The sequence below is a fragment of the Patella vulgata genome, chromosome 4 (assembly GCF_932274485.2).
Source record: "Patella vulgata chromosome 4, xgPatVulg1.2, whole genome shotgun sequence".
NCBI lineage: Eukaryota > Metazoa > Mollusca > Gastropoda > Patellidae > Patella > Patella vulgata.
The window spans coordinates 20,012,697-20,034,611 of NC_065882.2; the positions used below are offsets into that span (position 1 = coordinate 20,012,697).

General features: G+C 33.3%; 1 protein-coding gene across 1 annotated transcript; it reads right to left on the bottom strand.

The window, feature by feature from the left end:
- Positions 1–13,093: 13,093 nt before the first annotated feature.
- LOC126817462 (tetratricopeptide repeat protein 33) lies at positions 13,094–21,744 on the bottom strand. Its single transcript, XM_050544453.1, has 5 exons — positions 21,665–21,744; positions 20,043–20,277; positions 19,323–19,404; positions 18,275–18,406; positions 13,094–17,245 (listed from the first exon to the last, which is right to left on the bottom strand). Exons 2-5 carry the CDS (start codon positions 20,261–20,263, stop codon positions 16,895–16,897), a joined length of 786 nt encoding a protein of 261 aa, XP_050400410.1. The 5' UTR covers positions 20,264–20,277; positions 21,665–21,744; the 3' UTR covers positions 13,094–16,894.
- Positions 21,745–21,915: the final 171 nt, after the last annotated feature.

Below are 21,915 nucleotides of genomic sequence, written 5' to 3' on the forward strand. Positions count from 1 at the left end.
GGGTGCCAAAGCCTTTGACTGCTGACCATAAACGGACCAGATTCCTGACGTCCCGTGACAATCTGCGCCGTTTTGAAGCAGGCCATGATAATTCTTTTGCCAGATTTGTAACCATGGATGAGACCTGTTTCCAAAAATGAAAATGGAACTAGCCGGTCGTCATTTCCCTAGTAATGATTACGTCATGTCCGCTATGAACGACATTTTTATGGTGGCTGACCGGAATACAGGCCTTGCAAGTCGTTGGCAAAAGTGTGTACACCTCGAAGGGGACTATGTAGAAAAATAAATGGAAACCATTGACTTTGTACAGGTCTTTCACAGATAGGCTTAGAACTTTTCAGCCAACCCTCGTAATATCCGTAATAGGTATATGAATTAAATGAATCTTGACTATTAATTATATTGCGGATTTTGGAACACACTTTTATTACCTTTAACAAATTTATTAATATGGGGAAAAGAGAAAAGAAAAGGATGATGAACACTCATCATGACGAATTGGCACATGTTATGTTAATTTCAAAGGATAATTTACACAATTCTCCATCAGGCCTCGTTTATATCTGTCAATAAAAGCGCGGTTGCTATGCCAGAAATGATGTTTCGCTAATTGCAACGGCAAACAGCAGTGGGCTTAAAATGACTGAAAGGGCAACGAGAATAAACAAGCATTCGTCACTCGATGCAAGTAACTAGTAATAAGTAAGAATAAGTAGCAATAAGCCAGATGGAAGCTGTTAAATGATCGTTTCCTACCCTCCAAGTCGACAGAATTCCTGCCGTGAAAAGAGATTAAAATTTGTTAGGGGAGCCAATTAAGCTTAACACCCCGCGTGTGGCGAGATCTCGCGGGATTTGCTGTAATTGTTAAATATTGTCGGAATCTATCAACACGGTTAGAATTGAAGGAAAACTTCCGCATGCCAAAGTTTATTATACTTAAACAAATAGATATCAGAGTCTACTGACTCGATCATTTAGACAGGTAACAAGACTAATCAGTGTCGCTATTAAAATCCCATCACCTCATCACCGTTTTTAAGCAATCAATTTATACTTTATCTTCTGAATTTGGATTATCTTCAGACTTAAAGGTCAGAGGACATTTTCTGTATTACATAGTTTTTTATGTTGACCTAACACCCAGATCTAATAAGAAGTTTTGCCCAGCTATGTCAGATCAAAATTTAGTATAACGTGTAAAAAAGACTTTTAAACATAAATGTGGTTTTACAGCCATATTGTTCAGAGCTCGTAACGCCATATTACAGGACTATTTTGCGCCGTTTTGACAAAGGAGAGGTGGGGTATGTGAAAGGGTGCATTCTCAATAAACTTGCAGGGGGTTGAACACGGGACCTCCAGGTTAGCTATCCAACGTCTTACTCATTGAGGCATCGTGGCCCCTCTTAAAAAAACCTGCTGGAAAAAAAAGTTCCATAGGACACATCAACTAGTTACCAAGCTCTTCAATCTCGTGTTAAGAGTTCTCAGAATGCGTTCCAGTCTACTGTGGCCCATTTCGTTCTTAAGTAAGATATATAATCAAAATTACCGAGATATGGAATGTTCTATTAAGTTTTTTCCAAATTATGAACAACAAAACGAATTCTTTTGGTATAAATGAATGAATGAAATTGGGTTAACATCCTAAACTATTTTAATGCAATTAAGTTTGGGATATTCCGCAGCTAAAACCGTTAGTTGTGGTACTATATTCTAAATAAACGCGTGTTGATGGCAGACATGTTTGGTTGTATTGAATGTTATCAGACGATAAGAGCCTCTCGAGATTAGTGAAGTTTTTCAACACTACGATCGGTCATTATTTAACTTAACGGTTTCTTCGTCCTTGTTAATTCACATAGAGGAATGTCTTCGATTTCTTGGCTAAAAATAACGAGATAAGCCGGCAGATGTAACAATTTGGATTGGGAAGAACAAACAAAACGAAACTAGTGATACAAGTTTCGAATTGAAGCCTCTTGATGTCTTCAGATTCCGGACAGCTGAGCTAAATTTTATCATCTTGAAACCAGTGTGATTATCAACTCAATATTCTTGACCCTTCATCTCGATTGCGTGTGAAAATTACAAATAATCTAATTAATTCTTATGTCGATAATGTCAATCTTCATCCTCTTAAAATATTTCTGTAGTAATCTTCTACTCGATCATCAGGCCTCTCAAAATAACATCACTTCAATAACATGTTAAAAACAAATTATTTTCACATGATCAAAGTTTAAACTCGATCAGAGGTTAATGTTAGTATTTCAAAGATGTGACCTTTCTTTGGTGGAGCAATGTGAAAACAGTAATCGTGCACGATACCCGTTGCTGTCTTAGAGTGGTTTCGCACGACAACTTAACCCACAAAGGACACGGATATGTCATTTTAGAAATACCATTTTAAAATAAATAATTATAAAAATCCTCATTTGATAAAGATGGCTTGCCAGGCAAAATACGATAACAGTAACATTGCTGTATATGAATATTGTCAAGTTTGTTGTGGTTTTTTTTACAGTTTAAAGGAGCTAAATCTCTATTTGGAACCTAAAATGAACGGAAATATATTAAAAGAAAGCACATATTAATGTAATATGAATGTATAATTTGTTAGCAATCCAAATTGAATGACAGTTGCTCGCGTCTGGCTAGTTCAGTCTACACAGGAAGTCCGTTTTGAAATTTCACTTGCGCGCTGACATTTAGCATACAATTTAATAGGAAAATTAAACGGTAAGCCTGCACAAGAAACATATTATATTTAAAATCAGAAAATGATGAAACATAGCAAGAATGTGCGTTTAAATGCAATTTACACAAAATATCATTACATATAAACTTAAACAGGCATGAACGATTAGCGAAATATCAATTGGGATATTTGTCACTTGCTATTTAAAATGTTCCTCAAATGACTACAAAGATGATCTGTAACTGATGTAATATGTCACCCGAAAGGAGAACGCATTTTACCCAACGAATTTCAATTTTAACATGTGACTTTAAAATCAAGTTAAAGGGGCTATAATCTTAAAGAGAGTTCTTTTTTGGTCAGTCAAAAACTGGTATTATTGCATTTATATGAATCAGGACATGAATAATATTTTTGAGTGGTGATAGGGCCTCGAGAACAATAAATTAGTATATGGCTGTCTACCAGATGAACTTGTACTTACAATTAGTGGGCCAGATAATTATCATATTAGACATTGTTAGAGCCTTTTGACTTTGTTGTAATTCCTCGAGTTGTTTCTCATTTCATTTGATGGAGAGTAATCGAGACTATTTCCTGGAACTCTTCAATAAGAATAATTAGAGGTTGATAGCGTTTACCATTGATTTCTGTCAAGTTGTGAATATGGCCGACTAGATCGATGGAAGAAAAGAACACATTTGGACAAAGTTCTGAAAAGTAGTCTTTCTGTCGATATCCATCAGGGAGTGTGTATTCATCTTCATTTGCCCGACGATTACAAACATTATTTTGTAAGCAGCTGGAAATATGTCCACCGATTCACAGTAGCACTAGTCTTGTGTCAATAATTTTAGTTGCGTTTCGTTTCTTTACGATTAATCCAGTCAATATTTTGTATCTTTCTACCAGGTGCTGACCTATGGTTGTCTCTGATCATGGCGGCCGTTAATTTGACGAGTTTTATTTTTAATCCCCAGCTTTTAGTTTGCGTAAATATCGGCAAATGGATAAAACATTTGATAAACGATATTGTACAATGGCAATTAAGAGCATTTTGACAAATATAAAAAGATTAGTGGTGTAATGCTGTTTGCTGTAATATTGCGTTTGTTTGAATTGTTTGGCCGACGATCATGTTCAATCGAGTTATTAAAACTTCTTGTCAACAGACAGTTTATCAAAAAGAAGAAGACAAAGTTTCTATTTGATAACACCCTTTTAACTAGATCCTTCTTGAAATTGATAAAATTTCTATACTTTAATTTGGAATCATTATCAGACGCCTGCAACTTTTTTTATTATTAAGAAAATGAATAGAATCGTTTGAGATAAATCAACAAGCTCAATGGGGGTTAGTGTTTCCAGACGACAGCCATTATGTATTCTTTTCTTCGCTGCATTTTATAGCTATAGAAATCGGTTTGATGGCCGAATGCAGTAAACTTATTTATATTTACTGAATTTATGGGTAAGCCTTATTACACTCTGTTATAGACTTTATTACAATGCTATTAATCATTCTTTCATTGAAAAAGGCCAATACCTTGACCACATTTTTTAAATTTTGGTAAAAAATAAAACTGTCGATTTCATTGGATGTTAAATGTTGATTGTTCTTTGAGATGACAAACTGCTGTCCTTCAAAATTATAAACCTATATATAAAGCCGGTGTTGGGATGTCGCCAAACTACGAAACTAAAATTAGTAAACAGACTATCCACCGTTTAATCTTCAGAAACAAAAGTTTAATCGTAAATAGCTTGTCCCAGCACTATAAACGAAAAAAACATTTGATATGAACACATCAATTCAATACTTTATTTTGGCCAAAATCAAAGCGGTTTAGATACTATAAATGTATCTTTAACAATTTATAAATGTTGGAAGATTTCAGTTTATTTTATTTCTGTGGTGTGAACAAAATAATAATATATATATATTTAAAAAAAAACAAAAAAAAACACCATTAAACATGGAGGTAGTCTGAAAGTTCTTAATTATTACGATTTGTTCAATATAGCAACGGTACTGAAATGAATCGGATAATTATTTAATTATACTTTCATTAGAAAATTTTAAATTTATAGAGCCAACCATGCTAATAAATACTTTTGTCTCATCTATCTATCTCTCTATCTGTCTATTTTTCTATTGTTTTTTTTTTCATATTTCAATTTGAAAATGTTGCCAGAAAGTCAAAATAAGATATACATCTCAGAACATACATTTGTCATTACATTATTCTGTAAGGAGATACGATCTTGAATACATATAAGCAATGTTCTAGCGTAGAAATCTTCGGTTATGCAAATCAATTTATAATGTGTATTGAAATAATGCAAGCCTACATTAATAATATTTATTTGGTTGTTTATTTCAAATTAATTATCAGGATATTTTCTAAATTAAAATCATAGAATTATTTTCATTGTAACTCATCCGACGAGAAAGAGAAAGTGATCAATTTATATAAACCCACGTTTTTGTTTTTTTAATGAGAGAATAAGAAGGTTTAACAATGTATATTTATTTTATCACACTTTGTATTTACATTTCAAGTAAATTTGTACTAAACCAGGGTCGTCTGTCTTTCAGACTGATATTGTTTCATGTAAACTTTAATTAATTCTTGGCAAAAGTTTATTGTAGATCCAGTGTTATTCTTTTTGGGTTTGTTGCCATGATTTTTAACATAATTTTATGTATATGTATAAAGAAGGACTACCGTCAAGTCAACCGGACAAGATCATTATTATTTTTTTTTAAACTCCTTTTTTTGTAGATTGCTTGAATATCAGTTTTTTGAATTTACTTATTCATTTTTTCAAGAAGTATAAAAGATATAGTAAATAGTTTTGCTACATTTCGTAACAAATATATTTATACACGCAAAGGCTAACAAGAAACCCCGGTGCTAAGTAAAGTATCTTATTTTCTGCAATATGGTGAGATGACGTTACGCGTGTGCGGTCTTACGTTACTGCCCGACTAATGGTAGAAAAATAATAAATAAAAGCTAAGATTTCACCTATGAAAAATATCTAAGTTGTAACTAATCACAGCTAAGTAGCAACTATCGCTGTATTTTGTTTTCATGACCTGCGTGGTATCTAAAGCTGACTTTTTACCCTAAACACGAACTGTATCCAACCGAGAGAAAGATGTCCATCGCCATTTTTCATGTATGCGAACATGTATAGTATTAGTTATAAGGTATGGGGTCCATATTAGTTTCTTATTTAGGTGGATGAGGAATGACATTATTTATTTTACTGGGCGTGCATTATTTGGTATTCTTTTCCAAAAATACTTATTTTAAAAACTCCGGGCTCATTTAGACTCATGGCTCTAAGATGTTATTCAATATTAATAAATATACAATTTTCTTTTTCTTTAAATTCCATGGTATATTTGTTAAACATTAAAATAATTTTTACTTTTATATTAACTTTGAAAAAAATAATAGAAAATAAACTAGAAAAAGAAAACATAGGAAAAAATACCAGCAACAACACATATAGTTTTTAATAATAAAACAATCAAAAAAATCAACTCAAATCATCCAAACGGCTCAAAGTATACCGGAAAATAATGTATTGTCACCTTCAATATATTATTGTCAATTTAAATCATGGATATTTCAAAACCGATGAAAATATACAATTCTCAATTGTTCTTGATCGTACGTATGTAAAATAAAATTTATATTTAACAAAAATTTCCTTAAGCGGTAACAAACAAACCACTCTTTCATAATAAATACAAGGTACAATCAATTTATTACATACCTAATAGTACTCTTTCTTAGAAGTGCCTCGTGATAAAGCCACGTCAAATGGAATTTCTCATCAAGCAAGATTTTCCATTTTCTTTCTCAGGGGAAATAACTCTTGCTCGACTTTCTTTTAAAAAAAAAAGAGGTCTTAGAAAAGTTTCATAAATATTATTTGACAGTCTTTTACAATGGGGAAGCGTTTTTATGGCCTTTCAGGGATGAATATTATTTTGACCAACGATTAAGTTAACTAATTTTTTATTCTGTTTATTATATCTGGAATGTTTTTGCCAGGGCAGTGCCATTTATCGGTCGCACTGCGTCGTAGTTAGGGTTTTCTCAAAGTAGAAAAGTTTATTAACTGCCTTATTGTTATACATCGTCCTCTCTATACGTGCCGAAATTCTCATCCGGCTGTTTCCCTTTTTGTTTATTAATAACCGGAAGCCACGGCGGTTCCTTGATTATGGTGCTGTGACGCACTAACCAGGGGGTCCCGCCGGATACGAAAGTTGCCAAGGATTTCCTGCTCGTGCTTCCCTTGCCAGTGGTCCAGGAAGGAGAGTCTGGCAAGAGAGAGAGAGAGAGAGAGAGAGAGAGGGGGGAATTTAACGTCCACTCGACACAAACTATGTCATTTTGGGACTAACATATCGGCAATTTTTCGCTTGCGCGTAGGGGTCTTTAGCAGTAGGAGGAAACCGGAGGACCCAGAGAAAACCCACGAGGTTGGACAGGCGACCCTATTCCTTGTCACGTACAACCGAGGAATCGAAACCACGCCATTTAACTCAATGACAGGCTTTATGATTGAACGTGAACGCGCGAACCATTCGGCAATCCAACCCCCAGTCTGGTAAGGAAAGGCGTCTAGTCGTTCGAATGGTACAAAAACGGGTTTCCTTGCATACCACTGGCAGCACACATAAATACGTATGTCCGTCTTCATTTGGCTTCAGTGCAGAAAAGTAAATGGTTAAACCCCATTTCAGTTATTAATATCCAGTTATTAATATCCAGTTATTTTAATGAGTTTGACAATAACATGTGTATAAACAATAACTGTAGCCATAATAAAAACAAAACCTACTTTCATTTTTTAGCCTTGATATAATTGGCAATTATTGAATATAAATAAATAAATGGAATTTGTTTATTTATTTGTCTTCGTTTAAATTTTACCTTGGGATATAACCGATTGTGTGTTCCACAATTGACAGATCAACCCATTCAATACATTCTCCTGATCTAACTCAAAAGGGGACCAATTCCTTTAATGTAGATGATTTTTTTGTTTTATTTTGAACACGTGATAACAGCACGAAGTTGCTATATACATTTCCAAAGCATTATGTAATATTTAGATAAAGATCTGACCGTTCTTGCTATAATAGTTCAAAATAGATAATGCAAAAGGAATAGGTTGAAAATTTCATCCAAATTACTTTATCCTAAGCGAAGTTACCACTGTTTCAAGTTTTGACAACATGTATAGGTACTCGATAAACGATACTAAGCCTCGATTCACCATTTTTAAATTAAATCATTAAATGGCGATCATGCTTCAATCCGTTTAAATCTCCACCATCCGATGCGCTAGAGAGTTAATTATAGGCTTGGCATGTGAATAAATGTCTAAATAATAGTTTATATAATATTTGAAGCCAAAATAAAAACCTTCAATAGGCAGATTTAGCTCCTACATAATGCACCTTTAAAGCCATTCGCTCTGAATAAAGTAATTTGACAATATATTCATTTTTTATTATCTATTTTGAACTATTATAGCGAGAACTACCAGCTCGTTTTCCAAATCTTACATAATTTATCTTGAAGCTTTTCGAAAACCAGTATAAAACCTGGGACCTGTTTCACGAAATTTTAGCTAAGATAAAATTCAAATTTTAGTAATTTGATTGAATAATATTAGATTGATTTTAGTGCTTAGCCAATCAAAATTGGAGTATCTACTAAAATTTGGATTTTATCTTTAGTTAAAATTTCGAGAAACAGAGCCCAGGTACGACTGGTAAATTAGTAGTTTTAAAAAACGTCTACATCTTAACCATGTATTGTCAAATGTGTACCGCATTTCATAATATACAATCTATACACCCCCGGTGTAAGCGCTTAATCACCTCGAATAAAAAAATAATTTTACCGATCGGCGAAGCTCACCAATGAGCTAATGCATCTTTGAAACATATTAGACCAATTTCTAGAAAATAAAGAAGATGCATAAATTTTGATATTTTAGTATGGGACATAACTCCATTAGACGATTATGTATACGAAACCGATACCCATGCAAAAACATTTACAGTCAAATACATTGAACGTACAAAATTCCATACTAAAGAACATGCAATTTTGTTTAATTTCAAAAAGAGAAGCGAAGCTAAAATTTTGCGTCTTTTAAACTAATAACACTTGGCGTTTGTTTGGGGTTTTTTGTTTTGTAATCTAAAAATGAGCCTGCTTTCAACAAAGCGATCTAATTTCCTTTATCGCTGCGGTCATAAAAGTCGCCTAATGTCCGAAATTAAAATTCGATCTTTTGTTCTTTGTATGACTTTTGTTACCGTTCGGGGTATAAAGCGTTTAGGTCAATATTGGAAGCCACTTTATATCGTCAGTATTGTCTCCTTATACTTTTTTTCAGATTGGTTAAACATTTATTTCATAGACTGAGTTAAGCTGTACTATATTTATAAGTCAAAAGCATCGTACAAAGTTCACAACGTAGACATTTGTTTCAATAGCGTACACCGCCCAAAACTGATAAAATCAAAGTTGTGTCGTATCGTTGCACGCGACTTATTTTACACAGCGCGCAATAAATTTTTCATTGAAATATTAATCACAATTAAATCAACGTAAACATTGACAAATCACTCGAATATGCACCTCAGCTGTCAAATTAAAATATCTTTTTTTCATCTTTGGAAAATAATGTTCTTTTTTTCAGTGAAAGGATCACCGTCACGTGTCCAACAGGCGGCTTGATTGGCGTGAACAATCACGTGATTGTTACTAGGAGTGTGTGGACAGTTTCTATACAAGTGTAGCATTAAAGAATATGAACCAACTGGCGACAGTTTTCCAATGATAATAAAATCAAAGTTAAGATTTTTAAAAGAAAATTTCTAACAGACATTTATTTTTAAAATTCTTACGTCATCATTCAACGTTTAGTTCGTCGATGTTAAAAGCGCACCACGTGACTAAAACAAGGCGGTGGAATGAAAAATCTTGGCATCTATTAAATAGATCTGCTATTCAAACAGGTTTTTTGAAAATGTTAGGAAACGTACATAGCCTATTTTAATTTTAGTTTTCAATTAAGAAACCATAGAGCAGGCCTATAAATCGATTTCTGCCATATATGCGTAGGTTGTGATTAAAACTGTGCGTCGTTTTGTGAGTGAATACAAATGTAAAACTTTAAGTTTCATATACGAGGGTCTTAATATAGCGGTTTTAAATTTCCGAATATAGAACTTTATGATTGCATGATAATATTAATATTTTAACAATTATCAATCTGCTTTTAAAACAACATATTTTAAATTTACTGTTCAGCATTTCATGATAGCATGACTTTAGATATAAGACCACCGCATACGACCCAGATTGTTAGCTAGGCCTATATTTAAATGTACAACACAACGGTTAACTACATTTGAACGCATAACACACGTGTTATTAGCTATATTTGAACGTACAACACAACCGTTAGCTTCATACGGGGGTTGGATACTTAACGTGCTGCCAGTGGTATGCAAGGAACCCCGTTTTCGTACTATTCGAACTACTAGACGCCCTTCCTTACTAGACGGGAGGGGGGTGTAGATGGCCGAATGGTTAGCGCGTGTGCGTTGTATCATGAAGTCCGTCATTGAGTTAACTGGCGTGGTTTCGATTCTCCGGTTTTACGTGATAAGGAGTAGGGTCACCTGTCCAACCTCGTGCCCCCCCCCCCCTGTTTTCTCCCACTGCTAAAGACACCAAGGCGCAAGCGAATTATTGAAATAAAATTGAACCATATGATAGTCCCGAAATGGCCTAGTCTATGTCGAGTGGACGTTAAACCCCATTTCTCTCTGTGTTAGCTTCATTTGAACGCACAACGCTTCTTAGCTATATTTGAACGTATATCACAAATGTTAGCTACATTTACAATAATTAGCGATATGTTAGCGATATGTAAACGTACAGTAAAAATGTATTAGCTATATTTAACGTACAACATGCATAAGTATTAATTATATGTGAACATATATTAAAATTGGTAGCTATATGTGAGCGTACAACTGAATATATTAGTATCCAATTGTTAGCTATATGTTAGCGTACATCATAACCTTTTAGTTCAATAAGAATTTATCTTTAAAAACAAAGTATGATACTTTCATATCGAATATTGAATTAGTGATTTCACACCAAAATTTCGACCCCAGTCCACTCAGTAGATCGATCTACCAGAAGTTACAGATGAGTCGACCCATCTATAAATTAAACGTATTGGAAGAAGGGGTGGCAAGGTTAAGAAGTCATTATTTTACCCCAATTCCCTCTAAAAAAAATATTATTCACTGCTTATTTTTAAGTTTAAATGTAAAATTCTGTTTATAATTCTTTATTAATTTGCAATGATCTTGCGTTGACAGCCCTTTGTCAGCTGATTGACATTTGCTCCAAAATAATAACCGGTTTAAAGTTCATTACTTTCTTCACAAGAACTGTATCAGTCTCAAGTACCATATTACTAAGGGCTATTGTTTTATAGCATCAATAAATTTCATATCGTTCGTTCCCCGGGCTCACTTATAGCGCCTACTTGGTGATCATTGTTTGCAAAACCTTTGACATTGTTTACAAATCTGTTCTATTTCTTTTTCTGTATGAAGACGTGCAGAAACTAACATGGCCGATAGCCCAATCTTGACTTGTAATTTCGGTCTGAGTTTGAAAATCCTCGGGGCGGGTATCTTATTTGGTGTATAGTCTGTGTACTCGCGACCCCCTCTGGCTTACGTACACACAACGTGGGAACAATAACGACCACTTGCATGAAATTGGATGAAATGTATTAACCCCTCTTTGATGATGACGTATCATGCTGAATCTTTCTTGGTAACTTTGGATATAAGGAAATGTAGTCTTACCCCCAGGGTCAACAGTTATATAAGGTCAAAAAACACATAACATCTCACACCACTACTGGCTACGCACAACAAATAAGTTCGATAGTAGACGAGCAAACTAAATAATATTTTCAGAAAATTTTCTATTTGATTTGCAAGTTTTCATTTTCTAACATGAAACGAAAGTTTCGATCTGGGTGTCTCCTGAAATTAGTGATTCGTTATTTTATAATTTGGGGTTCAATCCAGTGTATATATCCATAGCAACCAAATCAAATTTTGTCTAGTCACGTTATAGTTTTCAACAAATGTAATTACTTTACAATTATAATAAACTAGATTGTAGACAAAATAGAAGTTGTTATCATTTAAGAATCGGTGTTCGTATACTACTGTCACGATTCTAGTTGACTAAAGGAGTCAGACCACTTTGGTGTAATTCAACGTAAAGCGTTAAATTGGGTTGATTAATTATGTGGTGGGACAAGACCTATATGATTAAATTTTCTTTTAAAAACATTAAGCGGAAGTCGGTTTGTTTCAGTAGACAATCATATAATTAATATATCGCTTTCTGAATTTTCTCTACGCATAAACATGACCGGAGTGCTTGTTTTTGTAGTACCCCCACCCACTCTGGTTACGTCACGGTGTTGTTTATACTTTTATTTTGGTTACGTCGACTGTGGAAGACAAAATCGTTTTATATCTCAGCACTGACCTCAGTGGAGGATTTAAAATTTTAAATGTCCACACACTTGTTACACATACTTCCTATAACTGATTTCGACAGGGCAACTACCCTGTCCCTTTTCTGGTTTTGCAAATCAAATTTTTTTTTATGTTTCTCACTAACAGTGTGCGTGATAATACTCTACAGACTCAAAGAAACAATTGCTTATTTTCTAAAGCAACCCCGAAAGACACCAGAAATAAAAATCTCTCCGTCGATAATCACATTAGGCTCTATAAAGAAAGATATATATCAACAAGATCGCATTATATGTTACACGGAGATAAATTTTGCCTGGACAGCACTACATTTTTGGTATAGGGACATAACATAGGTGGACAAAAAGTAATTTAATGTTTGGAAATTAATCATCTAATATAATACTTTCTTTATGAATATACCAATCACACTAATACTGTGTTAATATTCCGAATGTGTGCCGTAGTTAAATAATAGGATATATAATGCTAATTGTGACCTTTTAATCATAAGACCCAATTATATTCCTAAAGATAAGCCAATGTTGATCATTATTAATATTAGAGTTGATTTTTGTTCTATTATTTCATGTGTTACACGATACACTGATTTCATAGTATTCATTTATATTTCAGTTACAGTTTGGACAATTTCTTTTATTTCTATTAAACAAAAGAAAGTGAAGGGTTCTCTTTAAGATAATGTTGTCAATGGTGACGATGATTAATGATTAACACGGTTTATTATGTTTTAATATTTATACAATAATTAATACAGAAAGAACAATTTAGACATTCAAGTTAAACACTTTCAAAGTACCCATGTGCAAACAGAAAATGGTTTGAGAATCGCATGAACGTGCAAACGCTCGTCCGTCTGTCATATTTATGATATTGAAATGTGCAATTGTTTACAGAAACATAGAACATCTGATCAGTCCGGTATCTGGAGAAACCTAACTTTTGGGTGACATGAGGCATGAAATAGTGCGCACGCGCTCTGTGACTCTCGGCGCACGCTTTATCTGAATCAATAATTAGTTGGAGCTGGTGCCAATTGAGTAAATTATCGGGAAGGCGGAATTCAAAGACAGACTCAAGTAGCTTGGTAAATAAATATTTCCACTAGAATTGTTAAATTGCAAGTCTTTGAAACTAAGGGCGTTTGAAAACGGCATGAATACATAATTAGACGCTAATTTTAGACGATTTATTACACAATATTAATACGCGTTTATCAATACGCGATAACAAAGACTAGATTTGTTGTCATACACTGCTGATAAAATAAGCACTTAGACTAAAATTGCTAATTACTGCTAGCTAGTGTTTGCTATTTCTAAAAGAGGTATGCGTGAAAAATAATTTGATGCGAAGCCAACTGCTTACATTCAATGCGAGTAAGACGTACTGACAAATCAAGTAAAACACGTCTAATTTTATTTAAACAGTAATTGAAAAATATGAAAATTAATAATCGAGACATGTTTTTTCAGAGCAATGTTTATCTAGATTCCGGGCAATCTACAAATCTAAATCTAACAATTCTTTCATTATCAAACTCACGCGTCCGTCTTTTTCTAGCATATCATTTTTATGAAAATGAAATGAAATGGGATTTAACGTCCCACTGTTCTGCTCCGAACTGGGCTAATGAAGACGGATCATTTTTAATAGTATATTTCTCCTACAAGTATTGGTAATGGTCGCTGTTTTATGGTTGCTCGATATGCATATATGATATAAAGTAGAATAGAATTGATAGCTATGTATAACGAAATGAAATAACGAATTGGAAGATTAATGAGTTTTTTTTTTTAATTTTTAAAACAAATGAAATGTATGAATATACTACTGTGAGGTAATTTAGTAGTTAGTTAACGGTTATGTTATGAGAAAATATTAGACTAAATAGGCGGTATATATGACACGCCATTTTTACAGATAAAATGTTGGACCTAACATTTATATGTACTCGTTAGGCCTCATAATAGTAAAATAGAAACAGATATAAATAAATAACAAATGTAACAAACATATATGTTGATAAGTACTCTAGCGAAGGGATACATAAAGACAATAAACAGATATAATAAAGCAAAGATATAAATCAATTTTGGACTGTTATAATATAGATACCATAAGAAAACGGCGGACTAAATAGACACGTATTCAATGGGTTTCCACTTGATTCATGTGTAAACAGGGTACCCACGTGCCTGTATTAAGGCATGCATGCCACGCACAGATTATATTGATAACAATTTTATTTTGCATTAGGTTGTGTAATTGACATTTATCATAATATAGAAAGCATACTAATTAGCAAATAAAATGGCGGGGGGGGGGGGGGGCTAAACCTATTATTGATTATTTTCTTGTGTCATTTTGGAACAAACAAACGATTTCTTAAATTTATTATGTGATGGAAAACAATTCAAAGCATAATATCGATAACTTTTTATAATGCAATTAGAACTTTCCACTGTCTCTACAAGAAGCCAGGGTGGATCGGTGCATATGTTGCAGGGGGCTCGAAATTTCTTGTAAGATACAAGGTCTCTGGTGTCATTTTGGCGTATATTCTTTGTAAATGGGGGTCTTGACTTTACTAAAACACAGAAACTCAGATTTAACATAACAACATGACATACTAAATACATGTACTACGTTTAAGTTTTACCGATGCAATAACAATCAGAAGTACTCGATTTTGACAGTAAGTTTTAAGCAGGCAAAATATAAAAAGAAATTTGTTCATCACATAAACTATTCATTTTTATTTTTCAATACCAAAATTCTAACGGAACTTTTCGTGTACAAAAGAAAAACATTTTTAACGCCTAACAGAACGAATACGAAGGTAAAAGTTTCGCTTTCAGTTTCGTTTTAATGATCGCATACCAGTCAGCCTATCTGAGGTGATCGATAACCACGTGCTCACCATTATTGTACTGTTCTACAGGCCCGGACTGGGTTCCGATGACCGCCGAGACCCAGATACCCTGACGGTGACGAGGGCCTCAAATAGAAGGATGGCGGACCGGACCCCCACGCCGCAAAGGCCCGGACAGGTGGCTTAATTATAGTTTTGAATTCACCAATTTTTCCATAAAACTGGACTGACACAATCCGATTCTAATCTTACCCTCTCCACTAGTTTACCACATTCAGAAAAGTCACCGGTTTTCTCCTACTTTACTTTTTTTAATATTTATATCAATTTTTTTTTTTTTTAAAAAAAACATTACTCGGTATACCTCCCAGCTTCCCCCCTCTCACGGGACCTGAGGCACGACAGGCGCAATGATAGAAAACACTGGTCGGGGTTATGTATATAATATATATAGATATAATATATTAATGTGACATAACCTGGTCTAATAATAGATACAGGAGATTTTACAGCTCACACATTATTACCGTTGTCATCTGACAATGCCGCACATTATCATCTGACAACGTCACACAATAACCGTTATCATCTGACAATGTCGCACAATAACCTTGATCATCTGGCAATGCGACACATAAGATTTTGGTAAATTAATGAAGTAAATGTATGTATTTATGACATCTACATGTACAAAGCTACTCTATGTGCAGCTAGTTGGTAGGAGATTTGTTGTGTGTTTAGAGACTACCTATCTTAAAAACTGACTCGACAATGAATATTCATATGCAAATATATTCCCTAATTATGTAGGTGTTCATGTTGTCATGTATTCCAGTGATTGTAATGATTCAGTATGTCCAGGATGGAACAACAACAACCCGAGGGCCCGTGTATACCATTGACAGCACGTTAAAGACTTCCTAGATTAGAAAATCAATAGCAAACTTCACGTCGTAAACCCGTTTTCATTAGCCCGGTCATTGACGTTAAACGCCATATTATTTTTATTTCATTTCATTTTAACATGTATAGAGACCCCGGGACTGTACAATGCTATAGGATCTTACCGCGGTTCCCGAATCAATTCAGTTGATTTGGTTGTACTTGTAAGGTTTACAATGACCTACTATTAGATAAATTATATTGGTCAAATGTATTTTTACTATTTTCGTAGCAAATTCAACTTTTCAAACCTAAAATATAAAGCATTGGTACTGATAAGATGCCAATATTCGTCGAATCTATGTCTTAGCAACTGTAAACAACTACAGGTTTTAGTCAACTATTAACGGCAAAATATTCCATACCATTCACAATAAAAAAAAAGAGATTATTGTAATAGACAAATCCTAACTAAAGTCAATATTACTTTATATAGATGTCATGCCACAAACTATATTGTTACTGAATGACTGTTGGATAATTCATTTCAATCCATGGTGTTGAATATTATATATAAACAAGATTGTCTGATTTAATTGTCCAGTCATCTGAAGAACACTTTTCAATTCTTATTTATGTTAAATTTAAATAAAATTTTATTTCGCCTATATCAAAAGCAAAGACTGGGATATTTGTCGTTCGTTTGTGGAGTTTAACGTCCGCTTCCACCAAGGGTGATATCGCAGTCAACAAAGTATAAATTCGGTAGATATCATCTATCTCTCATCTGTACATAGTCTTTTGGTATTTTTTTGACACTAGATCTAGATCTATCTACTATGGTATTATGCTCTATACACTGTTCTCTTCTAGGCTCAACTGATACTAAGGACGATGTTGAACTTTGACCTCCACAAGATGGCGGTTCATTCTCCTGATTATAAATTTCATCCAAGTCAGTTATTTCTGTAATAGTCAATTTATTTTTATTCTTTTCCTCCTCTAATTGTTTTTCAGTTTGTAATTTTCTATTTAATAATTCCACCGACCAACGCAGATCCTCTTCCCATAATTCTTCTTCACCAGGATTTAAATGAACTGCTTTTGAAAAATTCACCACTGCCTGAAAAAAAAAAATACGTAAAGTTAACAGATTGATGAATAGATATTATGGTAATAATGGATCAGGTCTGTCTTTCAATATTGTATTGAAGCGACTGACAGACCAAGGGAGACAACTACATTTTTTCAACCCTTTTCATCCCCTTGCTTTACTTTTGAGAACCGAAATCTGTATGTCTTCCATGATTAAATATTATTATACTGAATCTATATCTGCAAAATGCTAGTTTTAGTTGTTTTAGTGAATCGTTACTCAGTAGAATAACATTTGTTTTTTGTCGAATTCGTTGGAAGAAGATACAATTATTTGCTCAGCCGCAATACAAACGGTATTCACTGTATTTAAGACATAAATGATAAACATGAGTCTCTTTAATTTACAAACAAATATAATGACCATATTGAAGTATCTGTTGTTTCTAAATATTATGTAGACCAACACTTGCTCTATCTGTTGAACCTAAAGTTTCAAATTTAGACAGATACCCACTTCATAACAACAAATCAATATATTACCAAATCAAAGAAATGAAATGAGGTTTAAGGTCCGACTGTTTTGCATCAACCGGGCTAATTCAAACCGATCCAAAGTAAATATTTGCATGACTGCTACATCACTGATAGGGATAAAATCGGGGCAAATTCATTAGCCCTCGATATTAACTATTTATTAAATTATTAAGAAAAAAAATAAAGGTGTTTGAAGTATATCTGCTTAAAAAATATTGAGTAAATGGTGACAGTTCTGCCCGGGCCTGTTTGTATTATGACATCCGATGTAAACAAAGCTTGTGTATCTATCAATATGATGGTTTTTAACAATTTGTTTGCGTTATTTTCAATCTAGATTCTAAATAACCTGCTCGTACCTGTTTTAAAACTACAAAAAACATGCAACAAAGGCAATCTTGCGTTGTTTTAGAAGTATATACTGGACATGACCGTAAATGTTATATAAAAGAAGGCTTTCATATTACTGCTATGTAATAGTTTAATCAAAGAGGTTTAGTCATTTCTAAATCAAACTTACCAATCTAACTTCTCCTAGATTAAGTTGGGCTCTACCTAAAGTTTGATAACCAACCCACCATTGTGGACTCATTTCAATAACTTTAGTAGCTGCTGCTAAAGCTGGGAATAATTCATTTAAGTTCATCAAAGCCTGAAAAAATTAGATATGGTTGCCATATCTTTCTATATGTCCTATAACATATCACTTACAAGATTATATGACACAATCAAGGGCAATAACTCTGGACGTAATTTTCAGAAATTGTTGTACATGTAATTATACATACAAATTTGTCACAATAATCGAAACAAAGTATATAAATTTAAAGTAGATCAGATGATGAATTTTGATGATTCTACAAATGGAGCAATCGCCACAGCATATATTCAAAATCAAATGATACATTCTGTAGAGTGTTCATTAGAAATGGTAGACAGAAATATATGACGCATATATGGAGCAATTGCCATAGCATATATTCAAAATCAAATGATATATTTTGTAGAGTGTTCATAAGAAGTAGTAGACAACTGACAGAAACGACAGAAATTTATGACCACATAAATTTTAATAGTTTCAGATAAAAACAAGTTCTGGCCCAGAACTTCTGGGGCTTTGGACCTTTGGACAATTTCAACAGTTGGAAAAATATAATTTTCAATTTTCTGTGATTTGACAACTACATCTAAGGTGTTCAAATCAGACTGCATGAAAAATTTGAGACTGATTTGCCGTCAATGCCAAAATATAAACTTTTAAAGCATCATTTTCAAATTCATAGAGTTTTACAGGGGCCTGTGTAAAATGTTTTGCTCTTTAAGTCAACTTTCTATTATTATTAGGCGATTCAAGGGCTATTTATATCGAAAAACTGAAATATCGCCCTGCTGCATCGCTAAGTCAACTTTCTATTATTATTAGGGGATTCTAGGGCTATTTTTGTTGTTGAAAGTGACAATGCCTCTTTAAATTGTGTATTAAAACTGGCTAACAAATTAACAACATTAATAAGTGTATATTTAACTGTTCTTTAAGGCAATCACAACTTGTAAATACATAATATTACCTGTGCTTTCATCTCATATAATGTGGCATCACATGGTGTGTAGGTGATTGCTTCATCCCATTTTTTTACAGCTTCCCAAAATCTATTTATATTTAAAAAGAAATAAAGATAAAATCAAATCTACATTTCCCGGTACAATAGGGCAATACTCAGTATGTGTGTACATAAAAAGGGCAATAAGTCCAATTGTTTTATGAATCAAACTGATCTATTATAAGACAAGTGATCTTTTTGTGGAGTATACAATATAAAATGATGTTGTATATGATTACCAGGGAAAAATAATATACTCTTTCTCCATTTCATGTTTTCCTATTAATAAGGTTCATATGTTGAAATGGATATCTAACTGTATTCCTACATGTAGTTTCAAAGATAGACCTAAGGTTGACATATAAATGAAATGTGGTTTAATATCCTACTTTTCTGCACCAACTGGGATAATGAAGACGGCATATGCCATACTGTGTGTAATGAGAGAAATTTTGCCTGGACAGAGGCACTGTCAAGGATTTTCTTATGTGCATGCCAGTTTTTCATCCCATCCGACATCCAAATGACTATACGTTGTCCCTTTTCAGGCCCTCTATCCTGCACAGTTGAGAAACAACTGAAATCCACCAAGTGGTTTAAGCAAATAAGTTGAAAATGACTAGGTGTTTACAAAAAAATGATTGACAAATAGCGGTGGCAGTATACGACAATGAACAATAAAATTACCTATCTGAATCCGCCAAAATTGTTCCTTCTTTTTTCAAACGCTGACTTTTACCACTTCTATCTTCTAATCTGATAATTTTTCTCTTGGGTACAAGAGTTAACCAATCAACATCACCATTCTTTACCTCTTCTCCATCATCTTTAGCATCTTGAGAAAAAGTTGAGGAAGCTTCTTTAGACACTTGTTGACCAGATTTTCTTTTCCACCCAAAAGATGTCATTACGGAATAAGGTACTAGAAAAAAAAAATATATATATATATATATAGTAGAACAAATACATTTTGCAATGAAAGAAATATAGTAATTTTAATGGATTTAGTGTTTAGTGTAAGGATTTTAATCTATTACCATACCCAAAAAATATGAGATTAGCAGAGGAAATGGCACAAATAACAGACAATGTGAGATTGTTGTCAACATCAGACAATTTCTAGAACTGATTTAAAGGGCCATTCTCGATTATATTTTGGAGAATAAAGCTGCTTAATTTTTTCTCGGATTAATGATTAGTTGATTGATCATTGTCAAGTCGAAATTTGCAATAAAAATATAAAAGTGTTGATTTAAATTTGAATTTGCCGATAATGTTGGCGATAACGTTTTAGGGTATTGGCGATTTTTTTTGAGAACAGGCGGGAAATTATTTTAAAAATTTAATCTAGATTGATAATTACATTGAGTGTCGATCACAATCAGGTGGCAAAATACTATAAATTAATCAACTCGCTGATAATCTGGATTGTATCAATGAGTAATACTAACCAATCATCTCGGATTAATGATTAGTTGATTGATAAATGTCAATGATATATATATATAAACCCTATCCCAAGTCATTATTTACTCCAAATAATTAATACAAGCGGTGATTATTTGATGTTTCATTCCGTCTTAAAGAAAATGGAAATAATCAAAATGGCTGACAATTCTTTTCGAAGGGAATTAAATATTTTGATAGTTGAATTCTGTTTACTGTACTTCATACGACACGAACAATATGCATATCATTATTTTAAAATTATATTATCACCATTGGTCAGAAACGTAAGAAGGAGTCGAATAGCAACACTGAGAAAACGGTGTGCCATTTGTTTCATTACTGCCACCAAATTGCTCTAAAGTGAAAGACGTGTCTGATTATAAGCATCAGGGAATCTATCAGGGATTCAGATTCTGATACCGTTACGGTACCTGAAAACAACAATACATATGGGTCTATTGTACATGCAAAACATAAATTTATAGTAAATTGGCAATTCTTGGATGAGATGTTTATGTTAGGTGTAAATATTGAAAATATAATGTATTTAGTAAATCATCTCAAAACTGGATTTTGTAAGTTGTGGTATATTGTATATGTAGGCTACCGGTACAGTCCTACCTGAGAAATAAAATTGTTACGTGTTGTCTTTTTTATCACAAATTTCTGGCAGATATACAATAGAGCATAGATATATCATCATAGTAACAATAATGAAGTACTGTATAAATAACAATAAACAGACATTTTTTTGTAAAGTTTATGGTCATTTTTAGGGGAAATGAATTGATAACTTTTTTGAGAAAAGATAAATATTAAGTATCAGCCTAAATTTAGATATTATTCGATGAACATTGTACCTTGTCCTTTGGTTTATGTCTACAAAAAATTCAGATATTTTTTTCCACTCGAGTTTTCTTCCACCATTTTGTAGTAAACAATATCACGTGATAAAGTCCAGCTTCATTAGCTTGCATACCTAGCTCTAGGAATTCGTTACCGAGGAAAGCCGTTAGTCATTTTAAAATAATAGCAGAAACACTACTCTTTTAATTTGTGTATTCAATATGTGATTGACCTTTGCTAAGCTTTACAGAAAAATTAATGTGAT

Excerpts from the sequence above, each read along its gene's own strand:
- LOC126817462 (XM_050544453.1), bottom strand. The coding sequence starts at position 20,263 with ATGACATCTTTTGGGTGGAAAAGAAAATCTGGTCAACAAGTGTCTAAA. Across the intron at positions 19,405-20,042 it reads ATTTTGGCGGATTCAGATAG|ATTTTGGGAAGCTGTAAAAA; the intron begins GTAATTTTATTG and ends AAATATAAATAG. Across the intron at positions 18,407-19,322 it reads TATATGAGATGAAAGCACAG|GCTTTGATGAACTTAAATGA; the intron begins GTAATATTATGT and ends TAATTTTTTCAG.